The sequence below is a fragment of the Eupeodes corollae genome, chromosome 3, assembly GCF_945859685.1.
Source record: "Eupeodes corollae chromosome 3, idEupCoro1.1, whole genome shotgun sequence".
Lineage (NCBI taxonomy): Eukaryota > Metazoa > Arthropoda > Insecta > Diptera > Syrphidae > Eupeodes > Eupeodes corollae.
Window position 1 is genome coordinate 61,134,040 of NC_079149.1, and position 19,915 is coordinate 61,153,954.

At 34.6% G+C, this 19,915-nt stretch overlaps 1 protein-coding gene across 2 annotated transcripts in view; it reads right to left on the reverse strand.

Annotated features, from left to right (window-relative positions):
- LOC129949657 (uncharacterized) overlaps positions 1 to 19,915 on the reverse strand; it is a 36,885-nt gene that overhangs the window by 9,563 nt on the left and 7,407 nt on the right. For both annotated transcript variants that reach the window (XM_056061242.1, XM_056061243.1), the window contains exons 5-7: positions 9,922 to 10,065; positions 9,756 to 9,841; positions 8,178 to 9,687 (exon numbers count right to left, since the gene is read on the reverse strand). In XM_056061242.1, the coding sequence (XP_055917217.1) occupies positions 8,178 to 9,687; positions 9,756 to 9,841; positions 9,922 to 10,065 (1,740 nt within the window). The remainder of the gene's footprint in view (positions 1 to 8,177; positions 9,688 to 9,755; positions 9,842 to 9,921; positions 10,066 to 19,915) is intronic.

A 19,915-nucleotide genomic window follows, 5' to 3' on the forward strand; every position in this document is an offset into this window, starting at 1 on the left:
TGTAGACGAAAAAATAGTTCGAATCCTAAAGAAAATGTATGACAGGAGCACATCCCACATAAAAACGGAATGCATCGGATCAGATTTTAAAATATCGCGAGGTGTTAGGCAAGGAGATCCAATTTCACCAGCACTGTTTTCCGCAGCCTTAGAAGGAGTATTTAGAAAGCTAGACTGGGAAGACAAAGGATTGAAGATTAATGGCAAATGTCTCTCAAACCTCCGATTTGCCGATGACATTATAATTATCGCAAACAGCAGTGAAGAACTTCAAACGATGCTAAACGAACTATGCTCGGAATGCGAAAATATTGGGTTGTCAACAAATCAACAGAAAACTAAAATTATGACAAATGGTGCTTATGATCCAGTTAGTTGTAATAACAATATACTAGAATACGTTGAAGACTACACATACCTTGGTCAGATTATCTCATTCAAAGATAAAGAAAAAAAGGATATAGAGCAGCGAATGACGAACGCTTGGAGGCAGTTCTGGAACGTTAAGCATCTTCTTACATTGAATATTTCTAATAAAACAAGGAAATATGTGTTTGACTCAACAGTTCTTCCAGTCCTCACCTATGGGTGCCAAACTTGGCAAGTCACGAAAAACACTGAAATGAAACTCCAATCATGTCAGAGAGCAATGGAGAGAGCTATTTTGAGCGTTCATATTGCCCAGCAAATTAACCATCAGAATATAAGAAGTCAAACTAATTTTGAAGACGTTAGACACAGGCTTAAGAAACTCAAATGGGAATGGGCAGGACATGTAATACGTACACCTGATAATCGATGGACAAAATTAGTAACCGAATGGATACCCTTAGAAAGCAAAAGAAGCGTAGGTGGACAACATAAACGCTGGAAGGATGACATCCGAAAAATATGCCCACTTTATTGGAGAGAAGCACTAGATAGAAGAAGATGGAGAAGTCTGGGGGAGGCTTATGCTCAGATAACCTAAAATTATACCTCTCTTTTCAAATTATGTATATATTTAAATTAGTTTTAAACCTTCATTGAATTTTTTTTTTCTTGTAATTTAATTAATTTTACGTACACATACTTGTTTAAATGTAATGTAAATATATTCAATCAAATGGTAATTATAAAATTATTGTAAATTTCAAAGTATTAATGAGTGAATAAAGCTTGGAATAATAATAATAATAATAATAATAATAATAATAAGCAATTCGCAAAAAAAAGTTAAACTGAATTATTGAAAAAATGTACTTTAAATGTTTTACTTTTAAAATCATCGCTTACGGAATATACCAAAAAATAATACTTGTTGTAAACTGAAATCAATTGGTTGAGGGGACTGTTTTTAACATAGTTCGATCTGCTTGATATAGGACGTAAAGGAACTTGTCTTCTAATACTTGAACGGCTATAAATAAAGTTTAATTGTTCCAAAATGAATGGTGATATGACTGACCCATTGATTAATTTTATAATAAAGCACTGCTGAAAGTACTCTCTGTGTTAAGAAAGCGATGGAAGATTTATGAGCGTGAGCATATGATTGTACGGTGTAAGTTCGAGCCCATTGGACCATGGGAAGAAATGGAGGCAGAAGCGCATGAATCTTCTTTGTACTCCTTCTATTCTGTATATATGGACTGAATAAAAGGAAGCCTATATTATGCAGCCATATTCCAATATTGCTCTTAAAAATGATGTATAAAGAAGTTTAAGAATATAAGGTCGCGAAAATCATGTGAAACCCGTTTTATAAATCCGAGTGTATTATTGGCTTTTTTAATAATATAGACGTAATGATTTGTAAAAGTTAATTTTGAGTCAAGAATAATACCTAGGTCAGAGAAAGTAGAGAGTTTAGTCAAATAAGAAGAGTCTGATTGATAATTGAAAGTCAAAACATCTTGTTTGCGTGTAAAGCACATTGATTTACATTTGTTTATGTTTAGTAAAAGCTTATTTATTAAACATCATTCGCGAAAACTATTTAGATCATCTTGTAGGAGTAAACAATCGTCAAGTGAAAATGAAAGAGGTTAATAACTGTTGACTTATTGTTAACAAAACCATGTTGACTGTCAAAATTATAGATTTACAATTAAATAATATGACTTTACAAATAATGGACTCAAATATCTTAGGGATTTCTGACAGTTTTGCAATTGGACGATCATTTTCTATTTCATTTTTACTACCCTTTTTATGTATCGGTGTACGAACTCTTCCAAATTTCAGGAAAAATTGAAAATTTGAGCCATTCATTAAAAAGAATATGAAGAGGATAGGATAAATAGGATGCGCAATTTTTCAAAATATAAGAAGGTACAACATCTGTACCAGGGCAAACAAATGTAAACTGATTAATATATTTACCCCTATTAACAATGTCGTAAACGACAGCAAAATATACGACACGACAAAATCTGCATTCCATAAGTCGTTGTCAACTTTTGCCACTCGTTTTTTTGTCGTGTGTAAACGGCCAAGTGTGTTGAACGCTTTAATTAAGTATTCTGTAAGACGAAAGGAAACGATGACAGTGAAAAAAAAACGACGGTATATCTTGTTTGACAATGTGCTCACGACGAAGAAATGGAAGTTCGCAAAACTATAAGTTTCCTTGTTAAATCATTTATTTTATGTAATTTATAAGTATACTTTTATTGCGATATTAAAATTAACGAACCAAAACCAATACGAGGGGCTTGTCCAACTGATGAAAAGCAACGAGCAGTTGGCTAGGGGATTTTTGAAATGTATGAACAAAGCCGAGCAAAGGTCCTCCAATAAGAGAAGGTGATGGTTGTCAAAAGTTTTGAATCAGTTTATTCTATTTACATTAACACATTTTTAATATTTGCTTTTTCTGGATTAAATTTAAAGTTAAAAAAAAATTGTTCAGAACAAAAAAGAAGTGAAAGCAAATAAAGGAGGACAAACCAATCGCACATCCTATCTGCGCTTGAGGATGTTGTTGCAAATCTACTTAAATATAAACAGATGGTTAAGTTCGAGTAGAAATGCAATAGGTTTATCGCAGCTCCCAACCACTTTAACGTCTTCATGATCAGGACATACATAAATCAAAGCAAATTCAGGCTACAAATGCAGATGCCGATGCTTCACTGTCCTATTTGTACCTTGTCTATAGTCTGGAAGATAGGAGCACTTACTTGCACCTCCACTCGGTGGCCCCTGGGCACAAGTAAGAGAAATAAGTGTAGTTTAATGATGATTGATACTGTGCAATTAATAATAATTAAAAAAGGCACGGCGGAGAACTGCACCGATTAAATTCTCTACTTGTGAGCGAACGCAAAAAGTTATGTTTATCTTCCTTCCTAAGATTAAAAACCTTAAGATCTATGATAACGAGGGACCGTGCGTCGTCATGGGTTCGAGGTTGACTTGCTGATATGAATTATAAAAAAATCCATACAAATTAGCAAATATACAAATCGGCAATTAAGCCGGTATTTATATATGATAAAAAGTCTGGAGTGGAAGTAAAAATCATTTTATAGTAGAATGATGTAAATGTAGATAAAGCTCGGTGGATTTAATCTCACATGAAATCGGGCGGCCACTTCTAGGGTTATATTCCCTAGATGGCACCACATCAAAGACCTAAATTAACACACCATTATAGATATGATACCACGGGATATGTTACAGCCCCATGCTTAATTCCATGAACATATATGGGATGGCCTCCTTGTGAGAAAGGGTATTATTTTCTTCAACCCTAGAAAAATCATTATTTAGATGGAATATACCAAGACCAAAGGTTAACAAATTGGTGTATTTGTTAAGTCGTGGTAGCTTAGAAAGAGGAATTCACTCGAAACATTTCGCCAAAGAAAAGAGGGTAAATCTTGTGAAATACTTTTAGTGAATTTCAAAAACTAAGCGACAAAGCAATGCAAGGGGCAGCAAGTTTAAAAGCTTGCAGACAAATAAGGGCTTATAACAATGTGTTGTTGTTGCGAGTAATTATCTTAAAATGTCCTATTTGTACAATTAATTGTGCCTTTGCAATATTTCGCTCTCTACCTTCTTCATCACTATCGCTGCTTGTGTTGTAATACATTTCAACACTTATCATTTTAATAATTTATTTATTTGGTAATAATTTAATAAGAACACATTTGTTGAATATTGAGTAATGAAATGATTTAGAATTTGATATCAGTTTGACAGATCTCTGATACATTTTCATCGTTTAAAAAACTGCTACAAAATAGTCGCGAAGAAAAAGTTATAGAATGCCACTTAAAAACCAAACGACAAGAAAATGAGAGTCGTCGAAAAAAGGAGATGACATCGGTAATAGGTATGGTTGTTCCAAATCGGGCCAGTCACTTTTTTGAGTACATTGCTATATATGTACAAATTTCAAAATTAGATGCCAGGGGACTGACGAGGTAACACATACATACAAATACATGTTATACACAGTTTTGAAAGTATTATAATGAAATTTAATACAAATTAGTAAAAGTCTCTTAGGATTTAATAAGGATCGCTTAAAATCACTTAGCGACAATTAAAAATAATTATTAATATATAGTACTGGGAGAAAATACTATATCAGTTTTCAAAACAGACTTTTGACATTTAACGTAACGTTATTCACTTATCTTTTACTACTTTAACATAGATTTACTTAATATTTCTAAGTAATCAACAAACAATATAAACAAAATCAAACAATATGCATCTCAAAAGTACTAATGATCATGAAATGAAGAACAATAACAATATACCTAAAACAGGACTGACGCCATAGGACTGACGAAAAAGACGAAATTTGAGATTATAATCAGGACTAATGTTTTTTTTTGTAATTTCGAATATCAACGAACTACATTTTAACAAATCAAAGTCTAATATAAATAAATAAAAATTAAATAAAATTGACTAAAAAACAACGACTCACCATAGGACTGACGTGTTGACTGGCTTAGTACGTATATAGACAACAAATATAACCCAAACTCCGGTACCATTATGGTGGCCATCAAATTGTTATTAACTTTATTAGCAACATTGAACTTCAAAGTAGGATTTGACGTTGAAGATATTTCGTACTAATTTTAAATTTAAATAACATACAACTGACTACGAATGAAACTGAACACAACATTTCTTATTTTTTTTAAAATAAAGTGAACACTGCATTATAAAAGTTGTAGTATATATTAAACTATATACATCACAGATTGTATTAAACTGATAAGTTTTCTCAAATCAATGATAATGTTTAATAAACAGTCACTTAATTGTTGGTTTTCGGGGTTGTGACATGCCAAAGGACTGACGTTTTAAGAATTAATAGTGTTTTTTGTTTAATAAATCGTATTCAAAATGAAGAACTGAAATTGGGTGACTAAATAAAGGTCTTTCCATTTTTTTAAAATAAATTGTAATCTCAATAAAATATAATAAGACTTTCTATAATTATATTGGTTGATGACATCGAGTTACCCAACTTTTGTATAATCACCCTTATTTATTTATTTGATTTGAATGACATCCAAATTTAATTCATCAAAAACTTAGAACTCGCTTGGTACTTGTTTTGACGTACAACTAATTTGAACAGTGTATTTGAATTAAATGACAAAATATCATTTGAAAATTATACAAATTTAATAAAGATAAACGAATCTCTTTGTAGTGGTGTGTTTCCTAGTTCCTGGAAAGAATCAATCGTATAAATCAATATCGGTCAACATGCTTATGACGGAGAGTAAGATTCTTGAAAAAGTTGTACATAATCAGCTGCAGAATTATAAGGAACTGGTATGCTTTCGGAGACCTGTCACCAACAACAGCCGCTGTAGATCGGCGGCAGTGGCCCGTAACCTTGTTCTGACGTTCCCGGATGGAACCCTCACTCGAAGGCTGTGATAACAAAAGCCAACATCGCACTCCATCGAGTTCATCCCCTCTTGAAGAAGAAAACTGGATTAAGTAAACCAACGAAAATGTCCGGTTATCACCTACGGTTTTCCGATATGGTTCAACATATCAAAAACTGCAATGGAAAGACTTAAAGTCTTCGAGAGGAAGATACTAAGGATATGCACCGATCTACAATTCGACCGTCAACGACAGAAGCACTATAGTAATCGTAGAGTCTACGAAGAAGCTGCAATCAAGCCACTTGACCAATTCCTTGCACAGGCAGCAAGGAAGATAATCACCAAAGTTGCCAGCCACCCTAACCAATTAATGAGAAGGATGACCAATCAGGAACGACACCCGGACCCGAGATACCTTTGTGGTATGGATATCTTGGACAAATTCCCCACTGACGACGGCGTCTCCTTCTATGCTGGACTGGAGTCAACATACTACCGCGGCTGAACACCGCCACCCCAACCAACCTCCATCAGGACAACCGGGACTGAACAGCCCGAGATGAACCTCGCCAACGACACTCTTTTTTTTTCACGACAAGAGATTTACTGTTGCTGTTTTTCTGAATCTATAAAGGGCTTTTGAGACAATTGATCGAGATATAATGCTAAAAAAAAATAAAGCGATGTGGTATTGAAGGAGTGGAACTACAATGGTTTACAAGCTATTTATCAAACAGAACTCAGAGAACCAATGTGTCAAGTAAATTATCAGAAGTTTTGGATGTAACGCTGGGTGTACCTCAAGGAGCTGTGTTGGGGACACTTCTTTTTATAATTTACATAAACGACGTGGAAAATGTATTAAGACATGCGATGGCTAGGCTGTTTGCGGATAATACCTTGTTATATGTGTCTGGAAGATCTGGACGAGTTCAGAGGAATGTAGATGAGTGTAGAGTGGAGATCAAAATAGTTTTTCAAAATGAATAAATTAAAGCTTAACACTTCAAAAACAAAAGCTATTATAATTAATGGAGAATCTTTGCAAAATATTATTATTAATGAAGTGACAATTGAAAGAGTTGAAGAAATTAAGTATTTAGGAGTGATTATTGATACAAAATTAAGTTTCGAAAATCACATTAACAATATATGTAATCAAATTGCTAAGAAAATAGGATTTTTCCAAAGAATAAGAGGTAAAGTATCTATGAATTAAAATTTATAATGTAAAGATCAAACCACATTTTGAATATTGTTCAACAATACTGTTTCTGGGTTCTAGACAAATGTCAGAAAGGTTACAAACAATGCAAAATAGGGGAATGCGCTGTATTCTCATGTGTATCAGGTTAACACCAATACAACTTATGTTAGATACTCTAAAATGGCTTAACTTTAACCAAAGAACATTAATGAATGTACTAATTTTTATCTTCAAAATAAAAAATAATATGTTACCTAATTATCTTTATAATGAAATAGTTTATGTATCTGATGTGCAAACACATAATTTAAGAAATGGTGGTGAATTCAGGCTACAATTTTTACAACAAGTAGGTCGCAGAATATGTTGTATCATAAACGTTTTAAATTATTTGATGACTTGCCTTTTGACTTAAAGTCAGATAATAATTTTATTGTTTTTAAAAGAAAAATGATATTATATGAAAAAATTAATTATATTTAATTAAAAATATTAGTTTTTTTTCCTTAAATTAGTTTTAAGTTAAAGATTGTAAAAAATAGCGGAAGCTAAATAAAGAATTAAATCAAATGATATTCAAAAACGGTTTCCTATCTCTATCTTTTGTTTAAAGACCATTAATAAAGATCAAGTTGAGATTGAAAGGGAATTAAGGAGAATACAATTTAAGATTACGTCAATAATTTGTATACTTTTTTAAATGTTTGTGTGGTTTTCCATTTTGAGATGACTAAATCAAATTCTTGTTTCAGCAGAATTTTTGCATTTTTGTTATCAAGTACCCCTCCTACCTTCATCCCTTGCCAAAAGAACAACACGAACAAAGAAGAAAAACAATGCTCATTGTTGGTTTTTCATAATGAAAATTCAATGATATTTAATGGTAAAATTCAAAGAATACAATAAAATAGTAATAAAAATCAATAATTCAATTAATAATGAGAAGATAAAATAAAAAAAAAAATAATAATAAAAAGATACAATTTACATAAACAAATGTTTAAAATACTCAAACAGATCAACAAGAACTAATGAAAAAATAAAAGTTTATAGTATAATATTGAAAACAACAGGATATACCAGAATAATTGTTGTTATCTAAGCGTACCAACCTCTTTGATAAAATCAATCTGCTCTGTGTGCATGTTCGTGTAGACTAGAAACGGATAGGGTTTAGGTTTGCTAGCAGTGGTTGTGCTTGTTGCGGTATTTGATTGATTCGTTGCACCTGAAGACTTATTGATCACAGACTTTGCTTTTTTGATTGCCTCAAAGTCCATTGTACTTCGTCGGTTTGAGCGAGCGCCGCCGATGCCGCCACCGTTTACTTTCAGGCTAGTTTTCTTTTGTTCTGTCTTTGGTGGCTGCGTCAAGGATGGCATGATTGTTTTGCGACGTTTCTGCGTGGCTGGTGTAGATATTGTCGTTGCAGCTGGACTAAGTATTCTCTTGGTCAAAGCCGAGGTGTCTTCTTGGGATGAGGTTGGTGTGAGGAGAATATCGTTGGGTACAAAGAGCTTTCTCTTCTTTTTCGTTACAACTGCTTCGATGGGTGTAGTTGGAAATGGTTCGACAGCTGCCTGAGAAGGTGTTGGAGCATTGGGAATTTGCTTTTGAACAGATGCTTCTTTTTCAGCGAACAGCTCCTTCCGTATGATTCTGTTATTGTTCTCCGTTGGTGTGAGGAGTGCTGCAATGGTATCAGGATCGTCTTGGGAACTTCGTCGATCGACGTTCTGCAGTTCATCTAATCGACCACCACGCACCGACTTAGCAGACTGATTTATGTTCTGTAAACGTTGACTAATAATGTCCATTGAAACATCAAACAGTGTGCGACGACGAGCGTTAGCTGGGGTTTTTGCAGAGTTGAAAATCGTAGCACTAGCGTGTTCCTCCAACAAAGACGGATATTGCACCGGCGTTTTGGCTAAATCGTCTCTTATTAATGTTGAGCACGGTACACCACTGCCAATGGGAGTAATTGGAGCAAATCCTGATAGGCTGCTGTCGTCTGACGCTTTATAAGTTGAAGTGGCAAAAACAGTTCGTCTCTTGTTTGCCGAAGGTTCATGTCTAATTGACTCTGGTTTACTTTCTTCCATTGGCTTTGGGGTGTATAAAGTGCGTCTGCGATTTTTCTGTGTACTTAATGGCGGAGGAGCTTCACTCGTTTTGGATATTTCTACAGATTTTTCTGTGAATGTTGTTTGCCGTTTTTCAACTTCAACATTTGTATTATCAGCTATTTCTTCGCTGATGCTGGCAAAAGTGGTTTTCGCAGATGTTTGTTTGTCCTTTTCGGAGGCGACGACGCTCATATTTGCTGGAATGTGAAGGGAACTGCGTCGTCGAGTTCGAACGCCTGGTGTTTCTGGGATAATTACATTATCCGCGTTATTGTTTGCCACCTCCACAACTTTATTATTTTTTTGGGGAGTTGGTGTTGCTAAAATTGAATTGCGGCGACCTGGAGTTTTCTTTGTAGATGGTGTAGCAGTTTTGTTGTCTTCGTTAACAAAATCAAGCACTTTTTTTGCACCAACATTATTCGTTGACTGTTCCTTAGTATCAGACAAACTTGATACTGTGTCAAGGTATGCCAATTTCTTTAGAGAGTCGCTAATAAGGAGGTAATAAGGGTTTTCATTTTCTGCTCTACAGAAGAATATATGATTAATTGTGCTTACCTATTAAACATGGGTGATTCCATTGCACTTTTTGGAGTTGTGATTTTCTTTGAGTCCAATTGCGAAAAGAAGCGAGTTATATCAGTCTGTCGGGGAAAGAAAAAATAGAGTTTTTTGTATGGATTGAAATAAGGGAATATATTCAAGAGCTGTTTTAAATGCGTACCTTTTTCTTTGCTGAACTTAATGTGGGTGTGATTGCAGGGGCAGTCGCCGGGATTGCCTTGGATTTTAATCCGTTTTCTTTCGCAGGAGCCTTTGTTTTTGCTCTTCGATTTTCTTCAGCATCAGGTTGCATAGATTTGTAACGCTACAAATTAAAAGCATATAATTAAGTTATTTTGTTATCAAATTTTATGGTATGTCAAAAATAGAGAGATGTGTATGTGCAGAATTTATTTTGGGTATAAACTAAACTATTCAAGGCTTTGAGAATAGGATGACTTGAAAATACACGATTTCGTATGTAGGACGCTATTATAGTGCTCATTTATTTGAGAATGATGGTATCATATGTCCGATACTTCCGAAACCGCTAATACTTTCATCGGAAAAATATGAGTTTGTCAAATTTAACAACTGATTAGATCTCTAGACTTGCTTTGGAAAAATGTTAAGGGTTTTGCCGTCTTGCTTACATACAACCTATTTATTGACTTTAAGGCAGACTACGATAGCACGTCCATGGTAGAACTATAAATATTTCAGCATCACAAGTAAATTAACATAATTATTTTTTTTTAAATTAAGGTGGCACAGGCAGGGATTGAACCAAGACCCCTTGCATGACAGTCGAACGCACTTTTTTTTTTTTTTTTAATTCATTTTTATTAATTCTTTCTTAAACCTATCTTAAAGCTAGACAAAAATTCATAAAACTAGCCTAATTATCCATAACTTACAACTAACTTAATGGTCCCATACGGACACTCTAAGTTAAACTATAACACTTAAAACTAATGCCTTTCGGCCCTAAGATCTATTTTACTTCATTTAAATTTTATTTATTTTTGTATTTATTAGAAAATTTGAAAAAAACTAATATCAATATCCTTTTTTATTTTTACTTACAAACTACTTAAAGTTAGGTCCTTAAATAAAACTTAAAGCTAACTTAAACTACCTATTCTACCTATAAACTACTTAAAACTAGAACAACCACAGCAGCAAATCTAACGTTTTTTGTTTTTATATTTGACTGTGTTTTTTGTGTATGTTTTTTTTTGTTTATATTCCATGTTTTTTTTTGTTTTTTTTTTTAATTTTAATTTTTTGCATTTTTTTTTGTGCCACCCTAAAACTATAAAACAAGTATGTAAGCCGGCCAAGGCTTAAAACCCCATCTCGACTATCCACTATCAAGTGCCGATTGAAGCCACCAAAACTGGTTCTCCTGCTTCACCCTATCAGTTCGGTCCCGCTCGGACACAGCCCTACTAAACCGAAGGAGCTCTGCTCCGCCTTGTGCCATGACGTCCCGATTGTACAGGAGTCGCCTATCCACGGTTCGTCGTCTGACGTGGTAGATTAACGGAACTGCTAATCTATCCTGTATCAGACCGCATTTGTCTAAAAAGAGGAATGCCTCTGGTGGAATGAAGCCGTTCAAGTGTTCACTTTCAAAATACTCGTCGTTCGGATAGAACGCCCCGAAAATTAAATTGTTGGTCGAAGACATAGCTCTTGCAATGTGACCTCGAACGAGTTTTATCACGAAATTGTCAATTCTGTTGATTCGAGCCCCGTTGTATAGGACCTCGTTGGAAAAGTAATGCACATAAGAAGACTCGGCTGTTCGATATAAGCCGGTACAGCGTCGTAAACACTGCCGCTCGAACACCCGAAACTTCTCCATCTGGGAAGGGGCAACGTTGAACCACACAGGACAACCATACACGATCATTGGCCGTATGAGGGCCATGGGGTCAAGCCGACTGCTAAAAAACAGCCGTTTCGTCAGAGCGAAGGCTCCTCTGGCCCTGGTCAGAGCAGCATTTATATGTCTGTCGAAATATAAATACTGATCTAACCAGATACCGAGGTACTTCACTACACTTTTGCTCGCTTATGGCTGCCCATGAAGATCAACGATGACCATCTTGCGCCAATTCTTGCACGTATCCCTCGTGGCCCTAGCCAACGGAGTCCGGAACAGAATTGTCTCCGCTTTCAGCTTCCAGTCGTCGCAATATCGCTGAATCTTGTAGAAATCACGCTGCAAGAGAATTCTAATAACCTCAACCTTTCGGGCCGTTCTGTACGCAATTAGATCGTCGGCGTACGCAATTGCCTTTGTAAGACTACCTACCAGATCGCTGGTGTAAATGCTGAAGATAATCGGCGAATTCACCGCTCCCTGTTGAAGACCATTTCTAATTGAGAATGTTGTGGTAGACGTTATATTGCCACTTTTGACAACAAACTTTCTACCGTTAAGCATATCATAAAGTATATACAACAATGGCTTGCTTATGCCAAGCCTGCTCAGTTTTAGGTAAAGACCCTCTAACCATACGGTGTCAAAGGCCTTTTCCAAATCAACCAGAACAGCACCTGTGCATTGTTGTTTTGATTTATTCCATTGGATATCAGAAACGAGTTTAGACGCAGCATGAATTGTGTCATGACCCGCCTTGAACCCGAACAGTGCCCTATTAATGATTTTTTCGAAAACTTTGCTGATGCTCGGAAGAAGACTTATCGACCGAAGATTTGACGGGTTGGGGGAGAGGATGAACCACAGCAGTCTTCCAATGCACTGGATAATATGCATTATTCAGTGCATTGTTGAAGAGTGTGGTGTAAATGTCAATTGCTTCCGTCGGTAAATGTCTTAGTACAACGTTGGATATACCATCGACACCTGCTGACTTTTTGTTTTTTATTAAATTGGAGATGAGCTGAAGCTCAGTCGAACGCACTAACCATCATGCCACCGGTATTTAGTTTACTTTTTATAAATTCATATTATAAATTGTGTTGGAAATTTGTATATTAATATTTTTAGGAAAACATAATTTAAAAAAAATTAAAAGGTTGAAAAGCTTCTGCGATAATTAAGGCAAGACCAACATGGTGTACAAAAACATTAACAATCTTCCTCACGATATCATATTATTGACGGAAACATGGCTCAACAACTCTATCTCGGACTCGGAGCTTTTTGACTCCTCTTATCAAGGCTTTAGACGTGATCGTCATAACTCAGACGATTCAAACGCTGTTGGTGGCGGAATTCTTGTCGCTATCAACAATACTCTCAGTAGTTACCTGATTAACGACTTTCGATCAACAGACATCGAAATATTATGCTTAAAAATTAAAATGGCAACATGACATTTATTTATTGTATCAAGCTCCTCTAAGCTCCAAGAACGAGGTTTATGAAAAACAAAACAACTGTATAGAAAGTATTTATATCGTTTTGGAGCCTGAAGACGAAGTACTGGTTGTTTGTGATTTTAATTCACCCAATCTCAATTGGATTCAAATTGACGACGATAACTTCTACGTTCGAATAAAGTCATCATCTTCAAACGAGTTTTTATTAACAGATGGTATGTCTTCATGTGGTTTAAGTCAACTAAACGGCGTGAAGAACCGTTTTGGAAAAACACTCGACCTGGTATTTTTCTCCGAAACCATATGCTCTGAAGCAGCTGTGATTTCTTCTGCTGTCAAAATTGTGGACGAAGATCGCCAGCATCCTGCATTAGACAATAGACATACATAACACTGAATTTAAACATGGCTTCACCTCATACGATATCTAATAATAACAAACTAGGTTTTAACTTTAGTAGGTGTAATTTTCATAACATTTTTAACTAATTATGTACGATCAATTGGGATCACTTATTTTGTAACTTAAATATTGACGATATGTGTAACATTTTTTATTTAACTCTTTTTACTGTTTCTACAAAACGGTTCCTTTAAAAAGATTCGAAATAAATTGAGTGTTCCACCATGGTTTGATTCTCACGTTAAAAACTTAAAAAACAAAAGAAACAAAGCTTCGATAAAGTAGAAAACAAATGAGAACTGATGATGATTATACTTTCTCTCGTAAATCTTCCTTCTTTGACAAATCCTAGGAAGAACTTGCAGTTTTGTTTTATTGTTGGAATATTAAACGGACAAATTTCATCACCATCAGTTGTTGGTAATTTAAACTTTAATTTTAGTCGTTCAAGTATAAGACTCCAGAAACCATTAAATACCTATTTTAGCAGATCAAACTATGGTATACATAGCCCCTTAAATCAATTAATTGAAATCTATAATACATTTTTTACTCTTGTATTAATTAACCAAATGACAATATAAAATGCATATTAAAATTTTTCAACAGCCTATTTTAAGTTTTTAGATTTTAAGTATATATTAAGAATTGTTAGCGTTAGTATTTCAAATCAAATGGGGTGGCGCAACAGTCCGTTGTGAACCAGGGCCTAGTGACTTACAACTCTCAACCATTCCTGTGTGCGAGTACTGTTGTCAGGAATGGAAGGGACCTACAATTTTGGGCCGAATCCAAACGGCTAGTTTTGAGAAAGCACTTTTTCATGACAAGAATTACTCTTAAAGGATTTGTCAATTCCTCGCAAGAGGCAGTACCCGCGAAAATTATTTTTTTTTTAAATTAAGGTGGCACAGGCAGGGCTTGAACCCAGACCCCTTGCATGACAGTCCAACGCACTAACCATCATGCTACGGGTACTTGCGTTAGTATTTAACGAATTATAAATAAATAGATGTTAAAAAAAGGCATGGTCACAGAACATGAAGAGATTCGTTAGCACAACGGATCCGTTTATTACACCAAACATTTGTTCTCTAGAGAGGACACTTTGTTGAAAATAGAGCCTTCGAAGTTCTGGTAGTATCGGACAAATAGCTATGAAATGGTAAATATTGTTACGCTCATTTCTGTTACAATAATTGCTTAGATATGACCGATTCGGAATATAATTCAAGTTCAATATTTCAACCATTGCTCTGAAAATTGTACCTATAGCTCTATTTAGAAAAAAAGGAGGTATCATTCTATAGTTGAAAACTAGAAGCTAATGAATTATATCAGGAAATTCAAAGCATATGCATAAAACAAATGAATATTTGGGATACTTTGTTAAATGATGGCAAAAAGTGAAAAAAAAAAATAATAATTATTAAATGAAGTAAAACAAAAATTCGAAAAAAGTAAAGTATAAAGCTACAAATGTATGCTATACTTAAAAACAGATTTTTGACCATCGAACTGTTCATTTCAAAGAGCCATTTTTCACTGATCTCAAAAATAAATTATTCAGCCCTATCATGAATTCCATCGTAATCGGAAATTTTTACGAATCCCGAAAATCTGTATCATGAAATCCGTTCGTAGTGGAAAATCTTATACAATTTTGCATTACGAACGGATTTCATGATACAGTTTTTCGGGATTCGTAAAAATTTCCGATTACGATGGAATTCTGAAAAAGGGCTGATTATATTGAAGTTTTTTAGTTTCAAAAGGCAATTGATTAAAAAGTTTAGGTGCTGTTGCAGTGTAAAACTTTAAGAATTGAGTTCTATTACTCATTGGAATATTAACTAAAAATAGGGTATTCATTCTTAAGCTATGTGTATTTGAGTTTCTGAGTACCTGACTGTATCGACTTCTAATGAAATAAACTTTAAGAACTTTTTATACATAAAGGTGTTTCAACGGCAAGATACGACGATCTTGAAATAAAGGCCAACTACTTGTTAACATTGATTTCTTACAAATGATTCGGACAATATGTTTCTGCGATGTAATTATGGGATCAAGCGTGTTTTGATATCCACCTCCCCAACTAGTTATTCCATACTGTAGCTTAGAATGAACGAGCCCAAAGTATAGTGTTGTTAATAGATTTTTTGTACAAGTTCATTTTAATAAGAACATTTTAAGTATTACAGATATTAAGTATTTTTTTAATTCCCCAGTATGTTGTTTCCAATTAAAATTTGTGTCAATTGTAACTCCTAAATATTTAAAACTATTAACGAATTCGATTTCAAAACAACCATTGGAACAAGCTGTCATATGTTCAAAGCTGGATTATCCACAAGAATGTGTAGATAAGCTAAGTTTCTTACATGTTCCTGAATGGAATATAACATTACAGTCCAAGATTGGAGCTGTTTTTTTTTTTTAAATTGCAGACCATTATTTTTATTTTCACTTGCTTACAAAACCATTGCCTTAGTACATTTAAATCTTTTTGTAACATAGCGATCAATTCAAATAGCGAATTGCTAGCATATTTCAGAGCGATATCATCAGCGAACGCTGTTATTTTGCTAATTGATTATTGTTTGAAGACAGAGTTTATGTATATCAAAAACAATATTGAACCTTACACAGATCCTTGAGGAACACCGGTAGAATCGATTCTAACTCTTTGATGTCTTGCGGATAAATAGAAAACAAACCAATCGAAAACCGGACCTCTAAATCGAGCTGTATAAAATTTTTCCTAAAAGGATCTGATGATTGAAAAAAATCAAATGTTTTAGTCAGATCAATAAACAACGCTAGAACACTCTTATTGTTGTTAAGACTTTCACTCACCTCACTGCAAAACTTTAATATGGCATCGTCAATACCCCTAACTTCACGAAAACCAAATCGGTCGTTGCTAAAAAACTCATTTTTGTCTAAAAAAACACCATACGATCCTTTATGAGTCTTTCATAAAGCTTAGAGAACGTTGTTAATATGAAGAATGGCCGGTATTGACTCATAAAACTACGTATTTAAGGAGTGGCTTAGATTTCTATAAATTTCTCTTGTTGACGATGATGATGCTCTATTTAGATGTTGGAGATATATATTTTCATCAATTATCTATGTTAAGCTCAGTAAGTTCAAGAGAAACATTATGCAACCGATCAAGTTGAGTCCATTCCTTAAATGGCGATGCTTCTGTTCGCAAAAGAACCTTCCGGATAGATGTGTGAAGAATCGAAATTAGTTTACTCATGACTCTTGTTAGAAAATCTGCCTGCAATTTAAAATTTTTAACATAAATCGGCGCAATTCCGGACTCAACAAGAATTGGAGTCGAACTAGGTAACCGCAATAATCTTTTTGAATTCAAATTCTTGAATATAGGCGTGAACAAAAATTGAATACTGCAAGAAAAGCAAGTGTTAATGGTTGCTTGGAAAACTCGGTATTTAGATTCGAAGTCTATGTTTTTATTTGAGAGAAAAGTTGGCCACATTATGTTGAGAGCTACTTTAGCTTATTTACTCTTATGTTGAACATGTTTATTGAAGCTACCGTTAGCAGACATCAACATTCCCAAATATTTGTATTATTTCAATAGGTTGGATGCTAAATAACCACCTTCAACAACTACGTGCCTTAAATACCAATATCTTTGTTTTCTCTGAGTTTATTTTATTCTAGAAGATGGCTCCTCATTAATGAGTGAAAAACAAAGATAATGGCAGCGTCGACTCCGAAAATCTGGTAAGAGGAGTATAAATTTGCAGTAGTGCAATTTTCAGTCATCTTAAACCAATAGAATAAATCGAAAGCAATATAGAAGCAGTAATACGCGGACGGCTACGAACCCAATGCATCTCTCTCCGTCACCCAATAAAATATAAATACACGTACAGAGAATTGTTGTATCACAATTTACATCTAAATAGACTTCCTTTGTAAAACATTCTACGAGAGGCGACATACTATGATTGAGCTTGATAAATGGCATATAACAGGACTCCTTGGAGACACCTTTTGGTTTTCAAATTCATGATGATGATAGAAAAAAATAAAATATACACTATTTATCCCTCGAACTTGCTTTAAAAGTTGAAATTGAATTATAGATAGAACATATATTATAAGGTAATTGTCCGAATTTGTGTTTTACTAGTTTTGTACATTAGAATGTTGGGTGAATTCAAGGGTGGAATCGGCTAAGGTGATTGTTGATAAATGACATTCAAAATGATCGAATTTGATCTACATAAGGTGATAGTCAAATTGATACCTAAAAAGCTATCCCAAAAAAATATGATAGTCGTTTTCAAACAAATTTGTTTACTCCGAATAGATCTACTTTGTTTCTTTTAAAAAACACATTCCTGGAACCGAAAAAGCTTACGACATTCGAAAAAAAGCAAGAAAAGTAAGAATTTTATTCAAAATCAGCCAATTTGAAACTTTTATTTAGATATTTTATAAGAATCAATTTAAAATTTCACCAAGGCAACAACGAATTTTGACAATTTGAATCTGAAATTGTTCAATCGAATTGAATTGAGTTGAATCATCTTACACAGATGAAATGAAAATGATATTCAATTTGACTATCAAAAAATTGATAGTCAACAATCACCTTAGCCGGTTGACTATAATAACATTCGTAGTTTAAGAAAGAACTGCTATTACACAAATGTCCTTACTGTATCAAACAGGCCAGTTGTTTTGGCATTGAGTGAAACTCAAATAGGTGAAGCTTCCGATCATTTGGAATTCAATCTAAATGGGTACAACTTAGTGCTTTCCTCATCATGGATTAGCCGTGTATATAAGAAATGATGTTGCATGCCAACTTCAGCCACAATATGGTTTGTGCTCTAACACAAACTTTAACTTCATGTGGTTAAAATTCACGGTAAATAATCTCATCATCCACTCGTGTTTTTTATACCGAAGTCCAAATCTGGTCAGAAATTTAACTTTTAAAGAATTTGATGCTCTGTCTGACTCCATTAAAAAAATTGTTGCCCATTATCCTCACACTGAAATCGTCATTGGGGGCGATTTTAATGTAGACAATTGTTCTTGGCTTAGCTATTCTGGCCAGTCAACAGCCGAAGGAAGGTATGTTGCGGTCTTTGCTCAGTTAAAGAAAAAACTCCTATGACAACCGTTTGGCAATATGAGAATGCCTACTGGGTTGTTCCCAATGAATTCTTCAGGAACTTTAACTGGTCACTATGATTCCTCGATAGTGACGTTGATTCAAGCGCAGATATGATTACAAATTTAATTCTTTATGGAATGAGAAATTGTTTACCGAATAAGGTGAAATCTATCAAACCCAAAGAGAACTCATGGTTTGATTCGAGCTGTAAAGAAGTTATTAGCTCACAGATGTATGATCAGAAATTAAGAAAAAAAATACTACCAGATGTAGTAAAAATGTCTGGTCATTTCTAAAAAACGTACAAAACAGCACGTCATCCTGGTTTCAACGCTCGTCCACAATGACACTCCTTATGGAAGCTCGAACGATAAAGCCAATTTGCTTGCAGTACAGTTTGCTGTTAATTCGACGCAACCTGAAAGTGTCATGAGTCCTCTTGTTCTTGAGAGCGTAAACGATTCTTTCGCGCTCGTGCAGTTGCATCAATACTGAAAGACCTTGACATACACAAATCCGCTGGGTCGGATAGTATCTCCCCAATTGTTCTGAAGAGGTATTCCGCAACGCTGTCAAAACTACTGCGTAAACTTTTCCATCTTTCATACTCTACAGGTCTCTTTCCGAGGGGATGGAAAATAGCATTTGTCCAGCCTGCCGTTAGAGAAGGCGAATCCTCTTTTCCCTCCAACTATCGTCCAATAGCACTCACGTTCCTTCTTATCAACGTCATTGAAACGCTGAATAATTATCAGCTTAATTAATATTTCAAAGAACGGAAGCTTCGTAATGACCGACAGTATAGCTTTCGTAGCAATATATCCACTGATGATCTCAAGGTTTATCTCAATTAACATTGGAACAAAACTTTAAATCGTTTTGAAGGAAGTAAGATTATTGCACCTGATTTTTCTAAAGCATTTGATAAGGTTTGGCATCAGGCTCTCTTATCGAAAATGTGTAATTTTGGTTTTCATGAATCCCTGCTTCATTGGATTAGAAATTATCTTTCGGATCGTTGAATAAAATAAATGCTGGTGTGCCCCAGCGCTCTGTTTATCTCCAACACTCTTTCTCATTTTTATTAAAAATTTTCTTGCCTGCAACTTCTAATCCAATACATTGTTTCGCTGACGATAGTACTCTTAGTTTTTCATATTCGTTTCCAGACTCACATCCCTCTTCATCGGATGTGGAACTGCAATGACTAAATATGATAAACTCATTAAAATCTGATCTTAA